Here is a 17,529-nt window from a genome sequence, read left to right as displayed (position 1 = left end):
ATCATCTCGAAATACAAAGAAGTATTATCGGAAAAAAATTAAAGAATATCGTAACGTTGCTCTTTATTCCTTCTCTCTTCGTGGACAGCTTTGATGAAGCCTCGAGGGGAATATATGCCTGGCTCCGATGTGAAATTGTTCTCTTTTACGTTCCGTGCAATATCGCCGTCTTATTCTTAACAAAAATGTCAGCTTACAGTTCTAGGCCCTCAATTACGTGAAGGAAAGCGGATTTCCACAACGGAGGAGGAAAATGTCCTGCGGAGAACATTTCTGGCACATAGTTTGTCTTTTGCGAGCTTTGGGAAACTTTTTGTGACTGACTTCTTGCAATCAGAACTCACGCGCCCAAGGCGGGGACTCGGCTTTCCTACGGGTGATTAAGTTTTTCATCGGTTCAAAACGTTTTGCCAGAAGAGCTCGTTTTTCCTTGCGACTTTACTCCTAAAAACATGTATCACGCGAAAGTGTGTTTTCTCACTTTGTTAAATTATTCAGTTTAATGAATTACTTTGCCATGAGACATGCTTGAGCGAAATTTAAATAAGCTTCTTTCAGGATCATCTTAAATAAATGAGGTGCCAAGACTTAACGATAAGTTGAAAGTAGAAAATTTTAAAATAAAACGAGGAGAAAGAGAATCCACGGGGAAATTTTGAAAATTTTAATTTAAATAAATTGCTTGCAGCATTAACGCGTTCACTGCAACACATTCTATTGTCGAGTAATACTTATTGTTGAACAATGAATATCAAGTAAGAAAGGAGAAGAGGATTCTTTTATAAAACCAGTTGTTAATTAATTCGGTTTTTATTAAAGATTGAACGTTTGGGTTGTTTGTTTTAATTATATTACTTTAACGTATAATACAGTTTTATCACTGTTGATATGTATTTGTAGATATATATATTCAATAGTTACAAATTTATTAAAACCTTAAATATATAAGAATTTGTATTGTTTAATTCGATCTTGTTGTATCACTTTTATACTTGTCGGTTTTTTCTTTTTCAAATATATGCACAACAAACCAAATTTCTCTTTCCTGACTACGCGATTTTTACGTATAAATGAAAACTCTGATGGAGACATTTCCGCGCACTTTCCGTAATCCTTGCAGTACAATCGGAAGAGCTGGAACTTAATCGGTGAGCCGGATATCATCAGGCACGCCCTTTTGAGCGACCGATGGGCGGCCAGTGGCACGCTGGTCCAGACATGAAATCGCGCGGCGGTGTCGTTAGCTCCTATTCAACCTTTAGATTTGATTCTTCCGCTTGAACGCGTCCGCATCCCGGAGCGTGACTGGGGACAAAACCGTACGATTTCAACTAGGAGAGAACTATGGAGATTTTCAGCGTTCACCCGGAGCGGAGAGAGATTTAAATCGCGCTCGTTTACGTGTCCTCATTTAATTAGTCTCCTGAGTTTAATCTCGCAGAGTGCCGTCGCAATTTGCCAGATCGCACCGTACGCGTACCGTATTCTTCGTTACCGTTTCTACTGTCCCATAAGAATCGTGCGAGGGACGACGATGGGAATAGGTCGATAAAGGAGGATCACATTATCGAGACATCCGTACTTTCTAAGATCGATGACTTCAGTGAAGGATAGACATGTCAATTTAATAACCTATCGATAAATCTACTACATCTGACAGGAACCTAATCTTGCAAGGTATTCCGATACATTTCATTGCCTGTAATATGAAACAAAATAAGAGGGATGTTTTTTAAAGCTTAATATATTTGTTGCTTAAAGAGAATCTATTAGAAAGGACAATTCTTATTGAATTTCGATTGACTGAAAATTTGATATGCTGTAGATACTGTCCTGAAAAGTCATTATGAGCACAACTCTCTATAAGTACTTTTCAAAACTGGCTAATATCACAATATCTTATATTCAACAAATACTATACATTCCTATTTTATTGCATATTTTATTCTATTCTATGTTTTAAATAAAAAGCGACAACTCGTAGCGTAATAGTTCATAAAAACTTTTGATTTAAACACATTGCTTTATTTATAATTACTTTTATTTTTAGGTGCAAAAAGTTTAGCAAAAGTTTCAATTACTGACGCTTGTAACAAAATAATTTCTCTCGATGCATTATAGACGAGGCGTTAAATACGAAGCCACGATGAATCGTTTTACACCGCGCGAATTTGTCATGCGCGAGTTCGCAAATAAAACATGCGATTAAATGACGAGGAAAGGAACAGTTGCCGAGAAAACTTGAACGTGCATCTCCACGACAGAAATTTATATATACTCTTCTCGCGCCCCATATATACATATAAAGGCGAGAAAATAACGCGATGGAGAATGGAAGAAAGATCAAGCGGAGACAAATGGTCTTCAACGTGCGGATGCAGGTGAGTTGAGCGAAAAACGACAGGAGGATAAAACGAAGTGAAGAGTTGACGCGCACGTAAGGACTTACCTGTTATTCTTGCTTCCCGTGAAGTCCTTGAAGCTTGCTGTCTTGTCGGGTAGAATGTAAGGGTTGGTTACGTCCGAGAGGAAGGCCTGCTTTGAGAAACCAAGCTGCAGCCTGCCGTCCGTCCCGATTGTGACATTGTTCAGGTTCTGCAGACATCGTTCTACGGCTATGCTGTCTCCCATTTGTATCATCGCGCAGCCCTCCTTTGTTTTCAAAAATTTAACCTGCGATAAAGAGGCAGAGAGCTTGAAGTTTATAGCTCGGATAACAGAAGGCATACAGCGCTCACGGAATGTGTGAAATAACAAATGCGATCAATTCTTTGGATGTGTTCTTCGGGAGATGCTATTAGCACTATTCGTGTCATTCTATTTTTACGTTCATTAGACGTAGAATAGAATGATACAAATAGTACTAATAGAATTTCCTTGAAGGCATCCTTTAATGATAATTTATTAGAGAATTAGAGATCAGTATCCATAATTGATTCTTATTTCAAGACATTAAAGCTATGGTATATAGAAACATAAGACAGTAAGATGTAAGCAATAAGTGAATAGGCCAATCGCAGACTTAGAGACGTTAGCTAATAATGTAAATAATAGTAAATTCAAAATATTAATTTGTTTATGTTACTGTTTTAATTTTTTGTATGCCATAGCCTCAAGTAATGTTTTAAGGAGCTAATATGCTCTATGATTAGTTTATGATATTTTAAGACTGTACTTGAGATATCATGATGGTTTTAATTTTCTTCGGTGCCTCTCTGGATATGACATATTTTTTTTTCTAATACTTTTTCCAATGCTTTTCCATAATTACTTGTAATTTTTTTTATTAATGAAGATGCATTTATTTTGTACTGTTTTTTAACGTTCTTAATTCTAACGTTTCAATTGAAAAAAGAATGGTTAGTAAAAATAGATTCATTTTTATAAAAGCAATCAAATTGGATTGAGTATATCATATCCAAGTGTGTCATTTCCGTAGTGCGACACCGAAGAGTTAAATGTAAGAACCGTCTACGAATAAGTCAAAATAATATTCGATTGTATAGCCTTAAAAGAATTCAATGTCCGTGCAATTTACATAAATTTTCTTAAGCTTTAATAATAATTTATCGGCAAGAGTTATATTATTCAACATTTAAATCATTCTCAATGTTTAATCAAAAGCTATGTGTTTAATGAAGGGACCATTTATGATCCGTACAGCAGTGCGCGGAAATTTGGCTCTTATTAAATATAAACACATGCGCTCTTGCTAATCCTTGTTAAATGTATAAACGTACGTGGAAACTGGAATCTGTTGGTCGTTGTTAAACGTAGATACAGTGTAAGGGACGTCAATGTTTCTACCGTGTTAACGCGAAGTACTGTAGCGATAATTAAGTCATGCGATCCTTTTGTTCGGTCCTATCAGCTCGTTCCATTTAACGCTCTAAACACTACAGGCGTCGAACACAAAGGTTCGGGGGAGAGTTGGTAATACGGGGAGACAAGGGAGCTGAAGATCCGCCACGTACCTTCGTCACATTGCCGTACAGGCAGAACAGGTTGAAGAGCTTGTCGGTATTGACTTTGTCCGGTTGTAGTCCGTACACCATCATGACCGAGCCTTGCGTGCTGGAGGGCGGCGTTTGGCCCAAGGTGGGCACATAACCCGGCCGAGGTGGTGTGGGATGTAACGGCTCACGGCCACTGAAATCACTCTTGATGCCATAACGCTCTACGTACGGCTCCGCATACGTCGCCGGTCCGTTGAAGTTCTCCTCGTAACGATCGTGACCAGCACCCGGCGGAAAGGTGACCTGCGGTGTGGAACCTGAAACCGCAGATGCACACCAAACACTACAGATGCGGACGAGCGAGATAAATGACGCGCGCAAAATATTACTGTCGGTGGTTATTCATCGTCAACTGTGACGGTCACGCGCATTCGGCGAAATCAGCACGTCGCGAGGATGTTTCGCGAATTTCGTATTGGGTACATGTACAACCTTGCTTGAGAACGTGGTACGGTTATTTAATTCATAACTCCGGCTAGCCGGCTAGCGGTATTTGATATATGAATTATAAGGAACAGAGTCAATTTACTTTTTCTCTGCTTTACTTGAGTCTTTGAAAAACGATGCTTTATAATTTATATGAATATTGAGTAATTTATTAAGTTTTGTAAAATGGTAAAGTCACTAGTAATGCTAAAACAATGAAAGAAGAAACTATTTCTCTGAACATTCATATTTTGAGGCAAAAAATACAATGAAATAATGAGTCACAATAAATCTTACTCAACGAAAAGCTGCAGTAAGATTTAAAAAAATAGACTCGTATTCTATGTAAAAATCTATTTTCTATTTATTTTTTACCTCTTTTATATTATTGTATTTTATTCGCTTTCTATAAATATAGATTTTCGAATTGTACGAATTTATGAATAATTTTTTGAGAGCAGATTCCTTCGCCAAAGATTTTTCCCAGTTAAAAAACTAGTGTTTGGTTAAATTAAACTGCTTTTTAAAGAACTGATCTTAATACAAATACAAAGCATTAATTTAATCCAGCATCCTAGTTTTTTAAATGGAAAAAGTTTTTGGCGAGAATCTGCTCTCCGGAAACTATTCATATATAAATTCGTAGAGTTTGAAAATCTATGTTTCACAGAAAGAAAGCGAATAAAACAAAATAGACAGAGCGAGAAGAAAACCAAACTGAACAATTCAACCTTCAACTAGAGTAATTTGAGCTGACAGCTCCATTGGAATGGTAATGCAACGCTTTGTCGGCCGCGTGTAGCCAGGTATTAAATGTTGCGACAAATGGTGTCGTTTCAGAATGTTGGAGGACTATTGGGAAAAGTATGTTGCTACGCGACGGTGAGTTACGATAATGTTTTCCACTATCGGATTACAACTATCGTGCAACGAGAGGCTCATAGAGCGGTTTCGATTGCAGGCTCGCTATGTTACGTACGGTTCATCGATTTCCTGTCAAAATCGCAACGAGATCACGGCGTTGACTTACGGCGATAGTATTAGACTGTGCTGTATCGAAGAGAAATTATTTTCCCGAGATCAATATTAGGTGCTCAACAGTTTAGACACCCTCTACGGAAGATTGCAATCCGTCGCCACCACAGCGCCGGCTGCAACAGTTCGAATGCAGGTCGATGCAGCAACAGCGTCACGTGTCACTTATTCGCTTTTGCATTATTAAACCTATCTCATATATTTGAGACAAGAGCTCCTTTTTTATGATATTAATCTTATTTTATGATATTACGAAATGTGAAAATTTACATCTCGTAATTATAATTGTTGCAGCAGCAAAAGATGAGAAACTATTTCTGTGAAATCCTCTGATTTTTAGATTTCAAATCTTACACGTGCAAATTCTCGAATTTTAACCCTTAAATAGGAACAATTTTTTAAATACACGTAATTCCATTTAATTTTTTATATTTTATAATTTTTCTGATAAACGTTGTCGAAAGATTTTTTTGTATAAAAATTTATTACACATTTTTCGATGAACATTTTCTAAACCATTTTTCAGTTGAAATGTATGTGCATTTTGTAAGAACGGCAGTTCTTTCAATTTTCTGCTCAGCCTATTCATCGTCATAATTAAAGCCACAAGAATTTGCATTGCATATGCTGTCGTTATGAATATTTGGATTACAAGTGAATTCGCAGAATTCCTCTGAGAAATATAGTAGATATGTTTGCACACTTGGCCTTTTATTAACATTTAACTTCTGTTGAAATAACAAGTTCTACATGCGTTTTGGTTGTTTTACGAAGAAAATGTCATAACAAAATTTCTTCGATTTACGAAATTAAAATCTTTCCTTGTGTGTGCGTAGAAAGTGAATAATTTTCGTGATAACTTCAATGCGTATTTCCCGCAAGAAAGGTTCGTCAAGATAAATTTTTCCTTCCATGTGCTGCAAATAAATGCGCCAAATATATTTTTTCCCTTCTCAGTAACAACGTTGCGTTGTCCGCACTTCGTCGGCCCTCCATTAATCCGCTCTCATTCTTTACACGTGTTCGCGAAAACTGGCCCGAGCGATCTATTTTCCGAACCGGTGAGCTTAATTTGGTCATTAGGTACGAACAGACGGGATGGTTGGATGGGACAGACGGACAAATAGACAGACAGGTACTCACCATACGGTTGCGGCGCGGCGCCGTATCTTGGCTCAGCCAAAAGGGGAGCTGGCCTTCCATTTCCTGTCGCGTCGTTTTTATGTGTGCTCGAGCCTGCAACAGAACGACAGTTCGTCGATGAGACTATAATCACCTTCGACGGATACGTCGCGTAATCCCACGCGGTCACTGAGAAGACAAACGATGCGAGCCAAATGTCGCCATTTATCCCGGCGCTCCTGGCAGTTTCGACAAATTTCCGGTGGGAATCGCCGAGCAGACGAAATACAAGGAAAACACAAAGGAAATTTAAAGCTTCATATTGATATATTTACATTTAACTCGTATACGTTGCTGCAACTGTACTTTGTTTTCAAGTAAACAAAAAATTTAACTTTTAAAAAAGTTTAGTTTTAAAAACGATATAATTGATTTAGCACGATGATTATTATATTGGATATAAAAATTGTCGTATGTTCTATAAAATTTTAATACTGAAATAAGTATAATTTATTACAAGTATCTCGCTTAATCCGGGAATAGTCACCTGGAGTATTTTTATATCCCAGCAAAAAATGTAAATTGTAAAATGGATTTGGTTTAACATATTTTTTTTCTTTTTTAATAACTCTTTACTTTCTTTTTTAATTATTATTCTTTATGAACTTTTAAATTCAATTTCATCGAAAATCTAAAGTAAAAAAATTTCGTTAATTATCTTTATTTTGTAGAAATATTGTCGTGATAAGTCACTTAACATGCTTAATTCGTTTGTTTGGTTCCCATATTTCTTTCAAAAAATTGTAAGTAAATCTATATTCGTCTTCTCAAATATTAATAAATTGGGAACAGTCAATAATATACAATATTATACAATAATATATATATATATATATAGTATACTATTAATACTATAATTTTTAATTTTAATAAAAGTGATTTTTAATTTTGGAATGTAAAAATACCCTAGGTGATCGTATACGTAAAAAATAAGATGCCATAGGTCTCGATGGTCTTAAATTGATCTACTTGGACGTTATTTACGTTTATTCCCAGACCAGCACTCGTTTTGGAGCAACGTTTTCTAACAAATAAAAATTTGAAACATTGCAACGCGTCTCCATCAGGTTCCTCGCGATAACAAGAGTCGATTCGAAATACGTTACTAAATTGTTTAGGAAAGACGGATGAGGTGAAACACATTCGTAATCTGCGTTTGGTTCTTCGCGCACACCGCGTCGTGCAATCCGTTTATATTAAACTGCGTTACGCCTACGTGTGTATAGTAACACGTGGGTTTCTCATAGAGATGAGCGCGAGTTTTGGCAATGTTTTGGCACACCCACTCGCGTAGAGCAAATGGTGCTCGTGCACCGTGTGCGAGTGATATCGAGCTTGTTGCTGCAGCAGCAACCTATATCGATCCCTCTCTATTCCACCGGAATATTCGATATCGTCATGTCTGCTCTCGACGCGGTTGCAGCCATCAACGAGGAGATGCTCATCTTCTCGTTTGAAATAGAACGTCCCTCTATCGCCCGAGCCGCATGATTGGCCCTCGCCGAGGAGGAAGCAATCGCCTTAACCCTGCTTGATCCTCTTGGATCGCATTCGATACCACTCCATTGTGGACGTACAGAATCCCAGTAGATTAATTGCTAATTAAGATCAGTATGCTAATGCCGCCATATAACTATGTAGGTACGTAGTGCATCGCGTTGGATGTAATTGCGAGATTGAATCAGGAGATTCAAAGAGCAAAGATGTACGTTTCTCTAAAATAAAAGATAAAATCCGGCGACATAATAGTCTTTTAATAATATAGTTGATATTTAAATTATGTTTCAGCATGAAAAATAAATTATTTCTTTAAAATATGAATAAAATACAAATACATTTTGGAATTATAAAAAATTGAATTTTTCTTTTCTAATAATTTTTGCAAACAGAATTGTATACAAATAATCTCAACTGTTAAAATATATTTATATAAAAATGCATAATTGAATCCCATTGATGCATTAATGATGCAAAACAATTCGCAAGATTGAGGCAGATAATAATTTCGAATCATTTTGCGTAATCATCGGATTCCAATAACATGGTAATAAAAGTCATCTGTTAATTTTTCCGACATTGTGGGAACGTATCTCCCACTTTCGATAATTACGTGTTGCATGAATTATTTAGATACTGAGGATAGCGGTAGCTGGAGCGAGTTTTTCAATAACGCGACAGAGAGAACGACAGACTGTGTTCCACTTGAGAAAAATGACGCACCTAGGTTCGTATCTCGAGAGCCCAGGAGAGTCTCGCGAGTCCATGAAACTCAATATTGGACTCGTAGAAGTCTCAAGCGAGACCACGAAAATTGCGATTTCGGTTACTGGCGTTCGGCTACGCGAACGTCGTGCCGAGTTTCTTGCCGTGTTTGTCTTAGTCCGGGGTTCTCCTGATAGCGACATGATTAACGAATTTAGTTTCGTCGCAGGATGGCGAACGTGAAAATACTATATCGACAACTTGAAATTGGAGCGGATAAGACAGATCGGGTCATTTATGATCCTGTTCGATTAATCCGATGAAGAACGTTTCTCCTTTCGCGGAGAAAAAGAATTTTCTACACTTCCACCGAGTGAATCTGGTATAAGATTTCTCTCTTTCTCTGTATATCAGGTTCGAGCGATGGACATTCGTGTAAATTAATAACACCGTAAAAATACTTGTCGTCGAGTTAAATCAATACGACCCCGTCGAGAATTTCAATTTGCAAAACAATTTCGTCACTAAATTGCTGTTCTCTATTATATTTGTGATTAAGGCAGGAGAATGTCTCTGAATTATCAATTTATTAACGTTATAAATAATTCATTGTATAATTGCGCTTCTCTTCCAATTAAAGTTGGAAGAAAAAAGAGTAGAGAGGGTCAAGAAATCCCTTCTCCGAATCCCATTGTTTGGAGATAAAAAATGTATTAAATAGCGAAAATAATACCCGGAGCCCGTCCCTCATGAATACGAATTCGTACTAGACGTCTCTTTTGTATGCAGGTCTCCCTCGTAAATCTCAAGATCGAATGAACGTCAAGCGATCTATCATAGCCGTTAAATTAATAATGCCGCTGTGGATGTTTGCTGTCGGATTAAACTAGCGTGGTCCAGCGGCGCTGGGATTTCAATCTCCAAAACAATTTCATCGCGAAGCGCCCGCGCCGCATCGTAAAGGTAAATGCTATTACCGGTGTAACAGCGTCTCATCGTTCGTGGGAGGATATCCTCATGCGATCATTACAAGCGGATATTAGAACTCGTAGGTCATCTGGCTGTTGGCCGGAACGAAATTGCAATTTTATGCCCGATGAGACGCGTGATAGGGAAATTACGACTCTCCCTATTGATCATTTCGCGAGAGTCCTTCACAGGAGAGGCTATCGAAGATAGCTCTTCTTTCTTACCCCTTTTTAGCGACTGCTTTGAGAGAGAACCTCTCTCCTACATTTATCGAAGGGAGAGACACGATGGGAACGTTGACGGTGGACTTAGCACGCGGTATCGATCTTCGATGTCGCCACACAGACTATCATCGCCATTCACATGAGACGTAGAGTGAACGACAAAATTTTTATACGATTCGTTTCTAAGTAATTAAAACTGAGAGAGGAAAATATAAAATACAAGTAATTTAAATATTGTATTCCTTGACAAATTGATTTACGTTAAATTTCTTCATAATTATCTTTAATTACAGGCAATAATTCTTAAAAAGTTCAGAGTTTTATATGGCTCTCTTGAGTTTTCTTTTATGATGAAGATGGAGAAGTAAAGTTATTTATCCAATTTCAAGTTACTGCAAGTAATTAAAGATGTGATATATTTAATGTAAACATACACAATCTTAAAAAATAAGAAATCGATGAAACTTTTACAAAATAAGAATTGAAACTCGTAAATCTAAAATAAATAAATAAAATAACGAAGTTCGATACACCCTGTACGTGGCTATGTAAACTCCATCGGCGCAGAACATCGCGGTAGTATATCGGTCATAGAATATAGCCGGAAGAAACGGCGTACAAATTATTTGAACAAGGGCGGGATTATTCGACGATGAACAAAAGCCCTCGTGAGATGATACCTGTATATGTTAGGGATTTAGGATTAAAACTCAATCTCGGAATCAGCACAGTGGCGTGGACAAAAACGAAAGATCGAATATTAAATACCACGCGCCCTATATGCCAATCTCCCTCTGTAAAAGTGAATCATTTTTACTGACTTCAGTGCTATACTTATAACTGATGTACACTGATTCACTTTTAGAGATTATGATTTTCTGCTGATTCAATCTGTAGAACTATAATATAACTTCTATAAATGAATCAATGTATTATTACTGAAAAACAGTAAGTATTCGCTGATATTATAGTTATAAGTGTAGCACTGAAGTCAGTAATAATACACTGATTCATTTTTAGAGAGCTCTCTTAAAAAAAAAAACTGCTTTTTCAAGGTCTCACATTTCAGATATTGATTATATAAAAAGAACAGAATAAACGAAACAACAAAATCTGAAGTCTTTGTAAGCATTGAAAACGCAGAACGAGCGCTCTTTAAATTAGGTACGTCGTAACAGGCTCGCGATCGTAAAACGTAACGGCTCCGTAACAGTTCTCCCCTGTTACGCGAATTATCAATTTTCAACTTAATAACGCAGAAGAGAAATAGCGTGAGGAGAACCTCTGGAAAAGCTTTCAGAGTTCTATTAAGCGGTCCGATTGCACTGAAAAGTGAAGGCGAACAACTTAAGCAATAAACGCAATCGGCACGTGCATGCCAAGTTGCGATCAACAGCGTGAAGAACAATTTTATGAAATATATCTACTAGTAATAAAAAGTGTTCTCAAGAATAAGTACGCTTTTTTCCGTTCAGCGATTTGAAAATTTTGTAAAAAGGAAAAAGTGCAAAAAATATTCATTACATCGAACTTTTCATACTCTTAAATAATAATAAGTAAAAAATAAAATTAATTGCAATATAATTGATAATAATAATAATACGAAAGAAAAATATGAAAGTATATCTATCTATATATATATATAGAGTAATAAAATAATAAAAATTATTTTCATAAAATATAAATTAAAAATTTTATAAAAGGAGAAAAGTGCAAACAATACTAAGTACAGTCGAACGTTTCATATTCTTAAATAATGTATAGTAAAATAAAATTCATTGTTATATAATTAATAATAATGGTAAAAACAAAAGAAAATTATTGACAAAAGATTTCGAAATCTTCGGATTAATTCTTTCCTTTCTAGCTCTCTTCTTATTAAAAAGAATGAATATACGATTATGAAAGAGAAATTCAATTTAATGTTCCAACAATGTCATGGAAATAACCTATAATATTTGTCGAGTGCTACATCACAGTTTTCTTAACAATAACCTGTCGAAGTTATTATTGTAAGATCGAGTTACTTCTTCAAGGTAAATATTTGACGGTTTTCTCAGAAAGTCAGCGTTTATAGTGCAACAAGTATAGTTATGGTCAACAATGAAGTGTATTCGACAAAAAAAAAAAGAAACTAGGGGAGCTTTGTTATCTTTCAAGATTAATGTTTCTTTCGAAATAAAAACGAGATAGATTTCCATGTGTGCACTTTACACAACATGGCGATTATCAGGGCAATGCGTATGCAAATCGACTTGCGATCAGAAATTGCGAATGCATTAATAATTATACTAATTGCCTCGACTGCATTCTCATCTCGGACCATTTGCCGATGCCGCGCCTGATGCGAAAATCGATTTACAGCCCACCGGCGTACGTGTATTATTATTATTATTGTGTCATTAGACGCGCGCGCATGAGTGTCTGATATCGCTTGAGCAGGTTCTTGCATGAGATAAACTCGTTAATCATTTGATAATGAGATCGTTCTTGATCCTAAAATCATGATCCACCCACCCTATAATTGAGTACACGTTCATTTACAAATTTAAATTAATGTTGAAATCACATCTCTTACTTACGTTATCTTATCATTTTCAGTGTTACAGCACAGGAAATTTAATATCTACATCATTTTATATATATATATATATATATATATATATATATATATATATATATACTATATACACTATACATGTATGTATAGATTTATATTTTAAATATTTATTTGATTGAAATTGTGAGATAAAGTGGCCTTTTTTAAAAGAATAATCCAAAACATAGACAAAAATTATTTCAATTTCTCATCACGACACAAATGTATAGCATTTAAGTTTTCGCAGATTATATAAGTATGGCTTTTGTGGATTGCGAGAATATAATTTTGTATATATCTCACACTCTTTTATATTTCGCGTGACCTAAAAGTTCTGTACTTCCTCATGAAATATTCAGTACGTCTTTTATCTTATTTATAAGCTTTTTGTATGAGTTATAAATTGAAGCTCGACTTTATTTGAAAACTAAATAATAATCAATATAGAATTTACGTTTGGAATATTGATTGAGTTAATTAATTTTTTACCATCACTGCAGTTGCTAAAAATTTCAGAAACCTCGCTTCTAAAATTTCTTGTAATTTCGAATAAACTCACAAGATAAAATTGAGATCGAGCGATAAAAATTTGTAAATGCTAAAGTAAAAAATTGTAATAAAAAAGGAAATATATAACGAAAAAACGTGTTCAATCACGCGTAACATTTTATACGTAACTTTTTAACAAAAACCTTAATGAAGTATATATAAACGAATTCTATAAACTGTATTTCGCTACAAAAAATAATCAGAATAATACACACTCAAGGGAGAAAAGTTCGATGTACAATTCCTCCGACGCGACATTCTATACGTAATTTCTAATATAAACTTATATAACTTTCCCGAGCAACTTTCGTGAACTTCATTTTAGCCGTTACATTCATTTCCTTTTGCACAAGCAAATAGAGAATCTTTTCTACAAAAGTTTACGATGAATTACACAGCGATCGCCCATCCGTAAAGCCTTGGCAACGCGTGTGCAATTGAAGCTCGTTAATTGTGTAACGTAGCCACCCAGCAACATAAACAGCCGGGAGCCTCTGCGATTAATTAGTATTACAGTATATGCCGACTTCGCCGGCCATGAACGGTCATTTCCGTGCATCCTGGAGTCCATGTCTAATGACAATCATTATGAAGGCGTCTCCAGGTGGAGCATAAATTCAGTCCCTTTGTGGTTAACAACCGTTGGGTGCTGTTTACTGTCGGTACATAGGACTATCATACAGTCCCAATGTGGTAGTCAGAATCAGAGTGTGATGTTCTCAAACCATGACCTGCAATCTCTATGTAAACGCGAATGCAAAATACAAAGAGAGGAATGTATAAAATCATCGCTTTCGATGTAATTAAATTTGTATTAATTTGAGATTTGTCAGTTCTTTATTTATAAATTTGAAACAATTTCAATCGCTGAATTAAATATTAAAAACTAGAAAATAAATTTAAACGTATAGATATTTTTTATAACATCATAAATATCTCTGAAAATGATAAGATAATAAAAATCAAGATGCATATGAAAAGATAAATATAGAATATAAATTATATTACATAAAATTTAAAAAATTATGAAATAGGTGTAGACTTTTCTATTCTTGTATACAGATAATCACATTTACCTTAACAATCTAAAAAATCTAAGCAAAAAATCTAAAGCAAAAAATTAACATTAGCAATTAATAAAATAATTGTTTAGCACCACTTGCGAAGTAGTCCACATATTTTATCAACTAAGAAAACATATGCTGATTATAAACGTCGTTTCACATTTCCGTATATTTCAACATTTTTATCTTATTATTTATAATATTATATTAAACGATGAACATACGTGCGTTATTAACAACAGCTAATTTATCGATAAGTGTCTATGAGCTCCAAGAAAGACCTGTTTTTCGATAATAAAAAGTGGTTTCCATAAAAGCTCTTTTAATTGTGCGCATATAGAATCCATAAATATCCTGCTTAGAATCCTTTACGAATTCCTTTACGAATTCATTACTCTTAGGATCATTACGCTTAGCCTTACTTCCGGTGATACGGTTTGCAACGCCTCGCGGCTTCCGGCAAGCCAACGTCACAGATGTCAGCGGTCTGACGCAGGCACGGAAGAACACATCCACGTGATCCAAGATGTCTTGAAGTCAGCTGATTCGGTTGCTCGACGACTCGCTGGCGTGTTTGAGGGGAGGGGGGAGAGGGGGGGGGAGAGACGTACAATATACTCGGAGCTCAACTTACCGTGCGGTCTCGCGGCGACACGTGGCGTGTGTCTCAGCAGAGTCTGCGAGCCGTCTGCCTTGCCGTTCTCGAGACAACTACGGACGGACGGATCCGTTCATCCGTGTTCCAAACATCCATCCGCGTATTCACTCTCACTCTCCGTAGATAGTGGTAGTAGGAGTAGTAGTAGTAAGGAGGGGGGAAATGAGCCGTAGATCTGCCTAAGCCCCCTCTCATTCACCGGGCCCTGAACTCCACGTTCCACGTGAGAATCCATCAAGTCAACAACGAGTAGGCTGCATCTGCACACAGACAAACATTCCAACATAACAATCCTCTTTTCATTCTCTCTCTCTCTCTCTCTCTCTCTCTCTCTCTCTCTCTCTTTCTCTCTCCCTCTTTCGATTTTCTTCCCGTAATCACCGATTTCCCACCGCTCGGGGTGGAAAGGACGGGGACGAGGGGCTCCGGCCGTTTTGTGTGCGTTTTGCGAATCCGTACATGTACTTGTTGTTTTACACATAATATGGATTTTTTTTTTACTTATATATTCCGTCGAAGGGGCTCTGTCGAGAGGGTTTTAACCGCCGGCCGATCTCGACGCCGACCCCTTTCTCTTCGGTCGTGTGCGTGACAAACGAGAGGAGAGACTGAATAGTCGTGTGAGTAATACATATACACGTACGGGCGCATATGTATATATGTATATGTACGTATATAGTATATGTACGACCACAGTGACGTTCGTCGACGACCGGAAACGCTTTCCATCATACGAAAGATATGCTCAAGTGCTTTCCGATGAAACTTTGATGATGTCATCAAATAGCGAACATGCTAATCGAGTTCTTAGACAAGCACTCGGTTCGTCCCATTGTTCATGATTGACATTTCCTTGGACTTCTTAATAATTTCATGTGAATTGATTTGCGAGTGTAGTATTATTTTTATTACAGACTGGAATTCAGAAATTCGAGAATTAAATTGAATTGGCTACGTAATCAAATTGGCACACTGCTCTTTTTTAAAAGAATTAAAAGAGAGTAAGTAGAATGTAGATACTAATTGTATATCAATTTTATTGACGACTTCGATGAAAATTGAATTAAGGAAATTTGATTTTGAGAGAGAATTATTATTATATCAATAATTGAAATCTCGATAATTTAATAATTAAAAGTTCAAAATTAATTTATACGTTGCAATGCAAAATATAATAAATTGATAACGATAAAAACTCAATTTTCACAAAACGGTGGCATTATCTATTTTTGCTTTCCAATCATCAATTATGAAGCTAAGTTCTTCTTAAGAAAATTATTTTTAGTTGATAGTTAAATTTTACTTTAGACCAGTTAACAGCGTGCCAATTTATTTATATCGCTATGCGATCAACTAGATCTATTTTCTCGTGCTTCGTATTTCGCAAGCTTCGTTTTACGACGAACTCGACCAATCTGTTCTTTCAATACCATCGAAGCAATCATCAGGAGCACTCGGGACTGGTTGCGCCGATTTAAGCCAGCTCTGCTTATTTTGCTTACTCTCTCCTCCCATCTACGTCTACGTTACAATCAGGACTATAAACCAGACCAGACGGGAACAACGAGTCGTTAAGCAGAGTTAGCCAGTCCGGGCAGTCGATGCAACTCAGCCTCGGTTGCATCTCGTTTCACATTATTAACTGGGAGTAACGTTTCCGGTGGTGGCTACTGCTACAATGGAGTACATATATATCGATATACGTGCATGTCAGGGATCCCTTTTCACATCTCGACCTTTCTCGATCCGATCGCTTATACATATATACATGGAGCCTCTCTGAGAGCTGTTTCTATGTATCCGACTTTACGACGTATACATACGCGTATAGGTAGATAATTTTTTCTTTTTCGAGCGGTAGGCAGTGGTCGATTTGAATGTTTGTCTGTGAGTGCGCTGGTAGCCTTGCAAGACGTAGTGGTGGTGAGCATATTATTCTGAGAGACACACACGCATATATATATATATATATATATATATATATATATATGGCATTTTATATATATATATATATTTTTTTTTAAAGGTCTAGCTCACGCGCACGTGTGTGCGTATATGTATGCGTGTACATATATGTGTGCGTATACGAATACATATACATGCGCCCATGGCTCGCACTTATATTCAGTGTACTATCCCCGCGACATTGTTGTCCGAGGGGTTTTTCGTGATTTTTCGTGGTTTCCCGATGATTGATCGGTTGATTGGTTGGTTGGTTGGTTGGTTGGTTGGTTGGTTGGTTCGTGGGTGGAGGGTCCGGCAGATCTACGGCGTGATGTGTGACGTATTATGTGGATGCTATCTGTCTCTATGTAATGTATATATGGCACCAATGTGCATATATATTTATCATTGTAGAACGGTGTGCCCGATCTCGAAATTTCGTTGTTATTATTATTATTATTATTGTCGATATTGTTGTGCTTGTTCATGTTGTTGATGTTTTGTTATTTGGTTACTTCTTTGTGTTCTAAACACATACATTCTTTCTCTCTCTCTCTCTCTNTCTCTCTCTCTCTCTCTCTTCTACTCTTCTCTCTCTCTCTCTCTCTCTCGTCTCGCGTCGTCGTCGTCGTCGTCGTACTCGTCGTCTCGTCTCGTCGTC

The 17,529-nt window shown here is 36.6% G+C and overlaps 1 protein-coding gene across 1 annotated transcript in view; it reads right to left on the bottom strand.

Annotated features, from left to right (window-relative positions):
- The window catches only part of LOC105622635 (heterogeneous nuclear ribonucleoprotein L), a 157,793-nt gene that overhangs the window by 2,292 nt on the left and 137,972 nt on the right, over window positions 1-17,529 (bottom strand). The window contains exons 7-9 of the mRNA XM_012204050.1: window positions 6,621-6,713; window positions 3,975-4,273; window positions 2,450-2,673 (exon numbers count right to left, since the gene is read on the bottom strand). Coding sequence (XP_012059440.1) covers window positions 2,450-2,673; window positions 3,975-4,273; window positions 6,621-6,713 — 616 coding nt within the window. The remainder of the gene's footprint in view (window positions 1-2,449; window positions 2,674-3,974; window positions 4,274-6,620; window positions 6,714-17,529) is intronic.

This window comes from Atta cephalotes (assembly GCF_000143395.1).
Source record: "Atta cephalotes unplaced genomic scaffold scaffold00047, whole genome shotgun sequence".
NCBI lineage: Eukaryota > Metazoa > Arthropoda > Insecta > Hymenoptera > Formicidae > Atta > Atta cephalotes.
The sequence above is the reverse complement of the archived record's forward strand: the minus strand, read 5'-3'. Positions and strand labels throughout refer to the sequence as shown.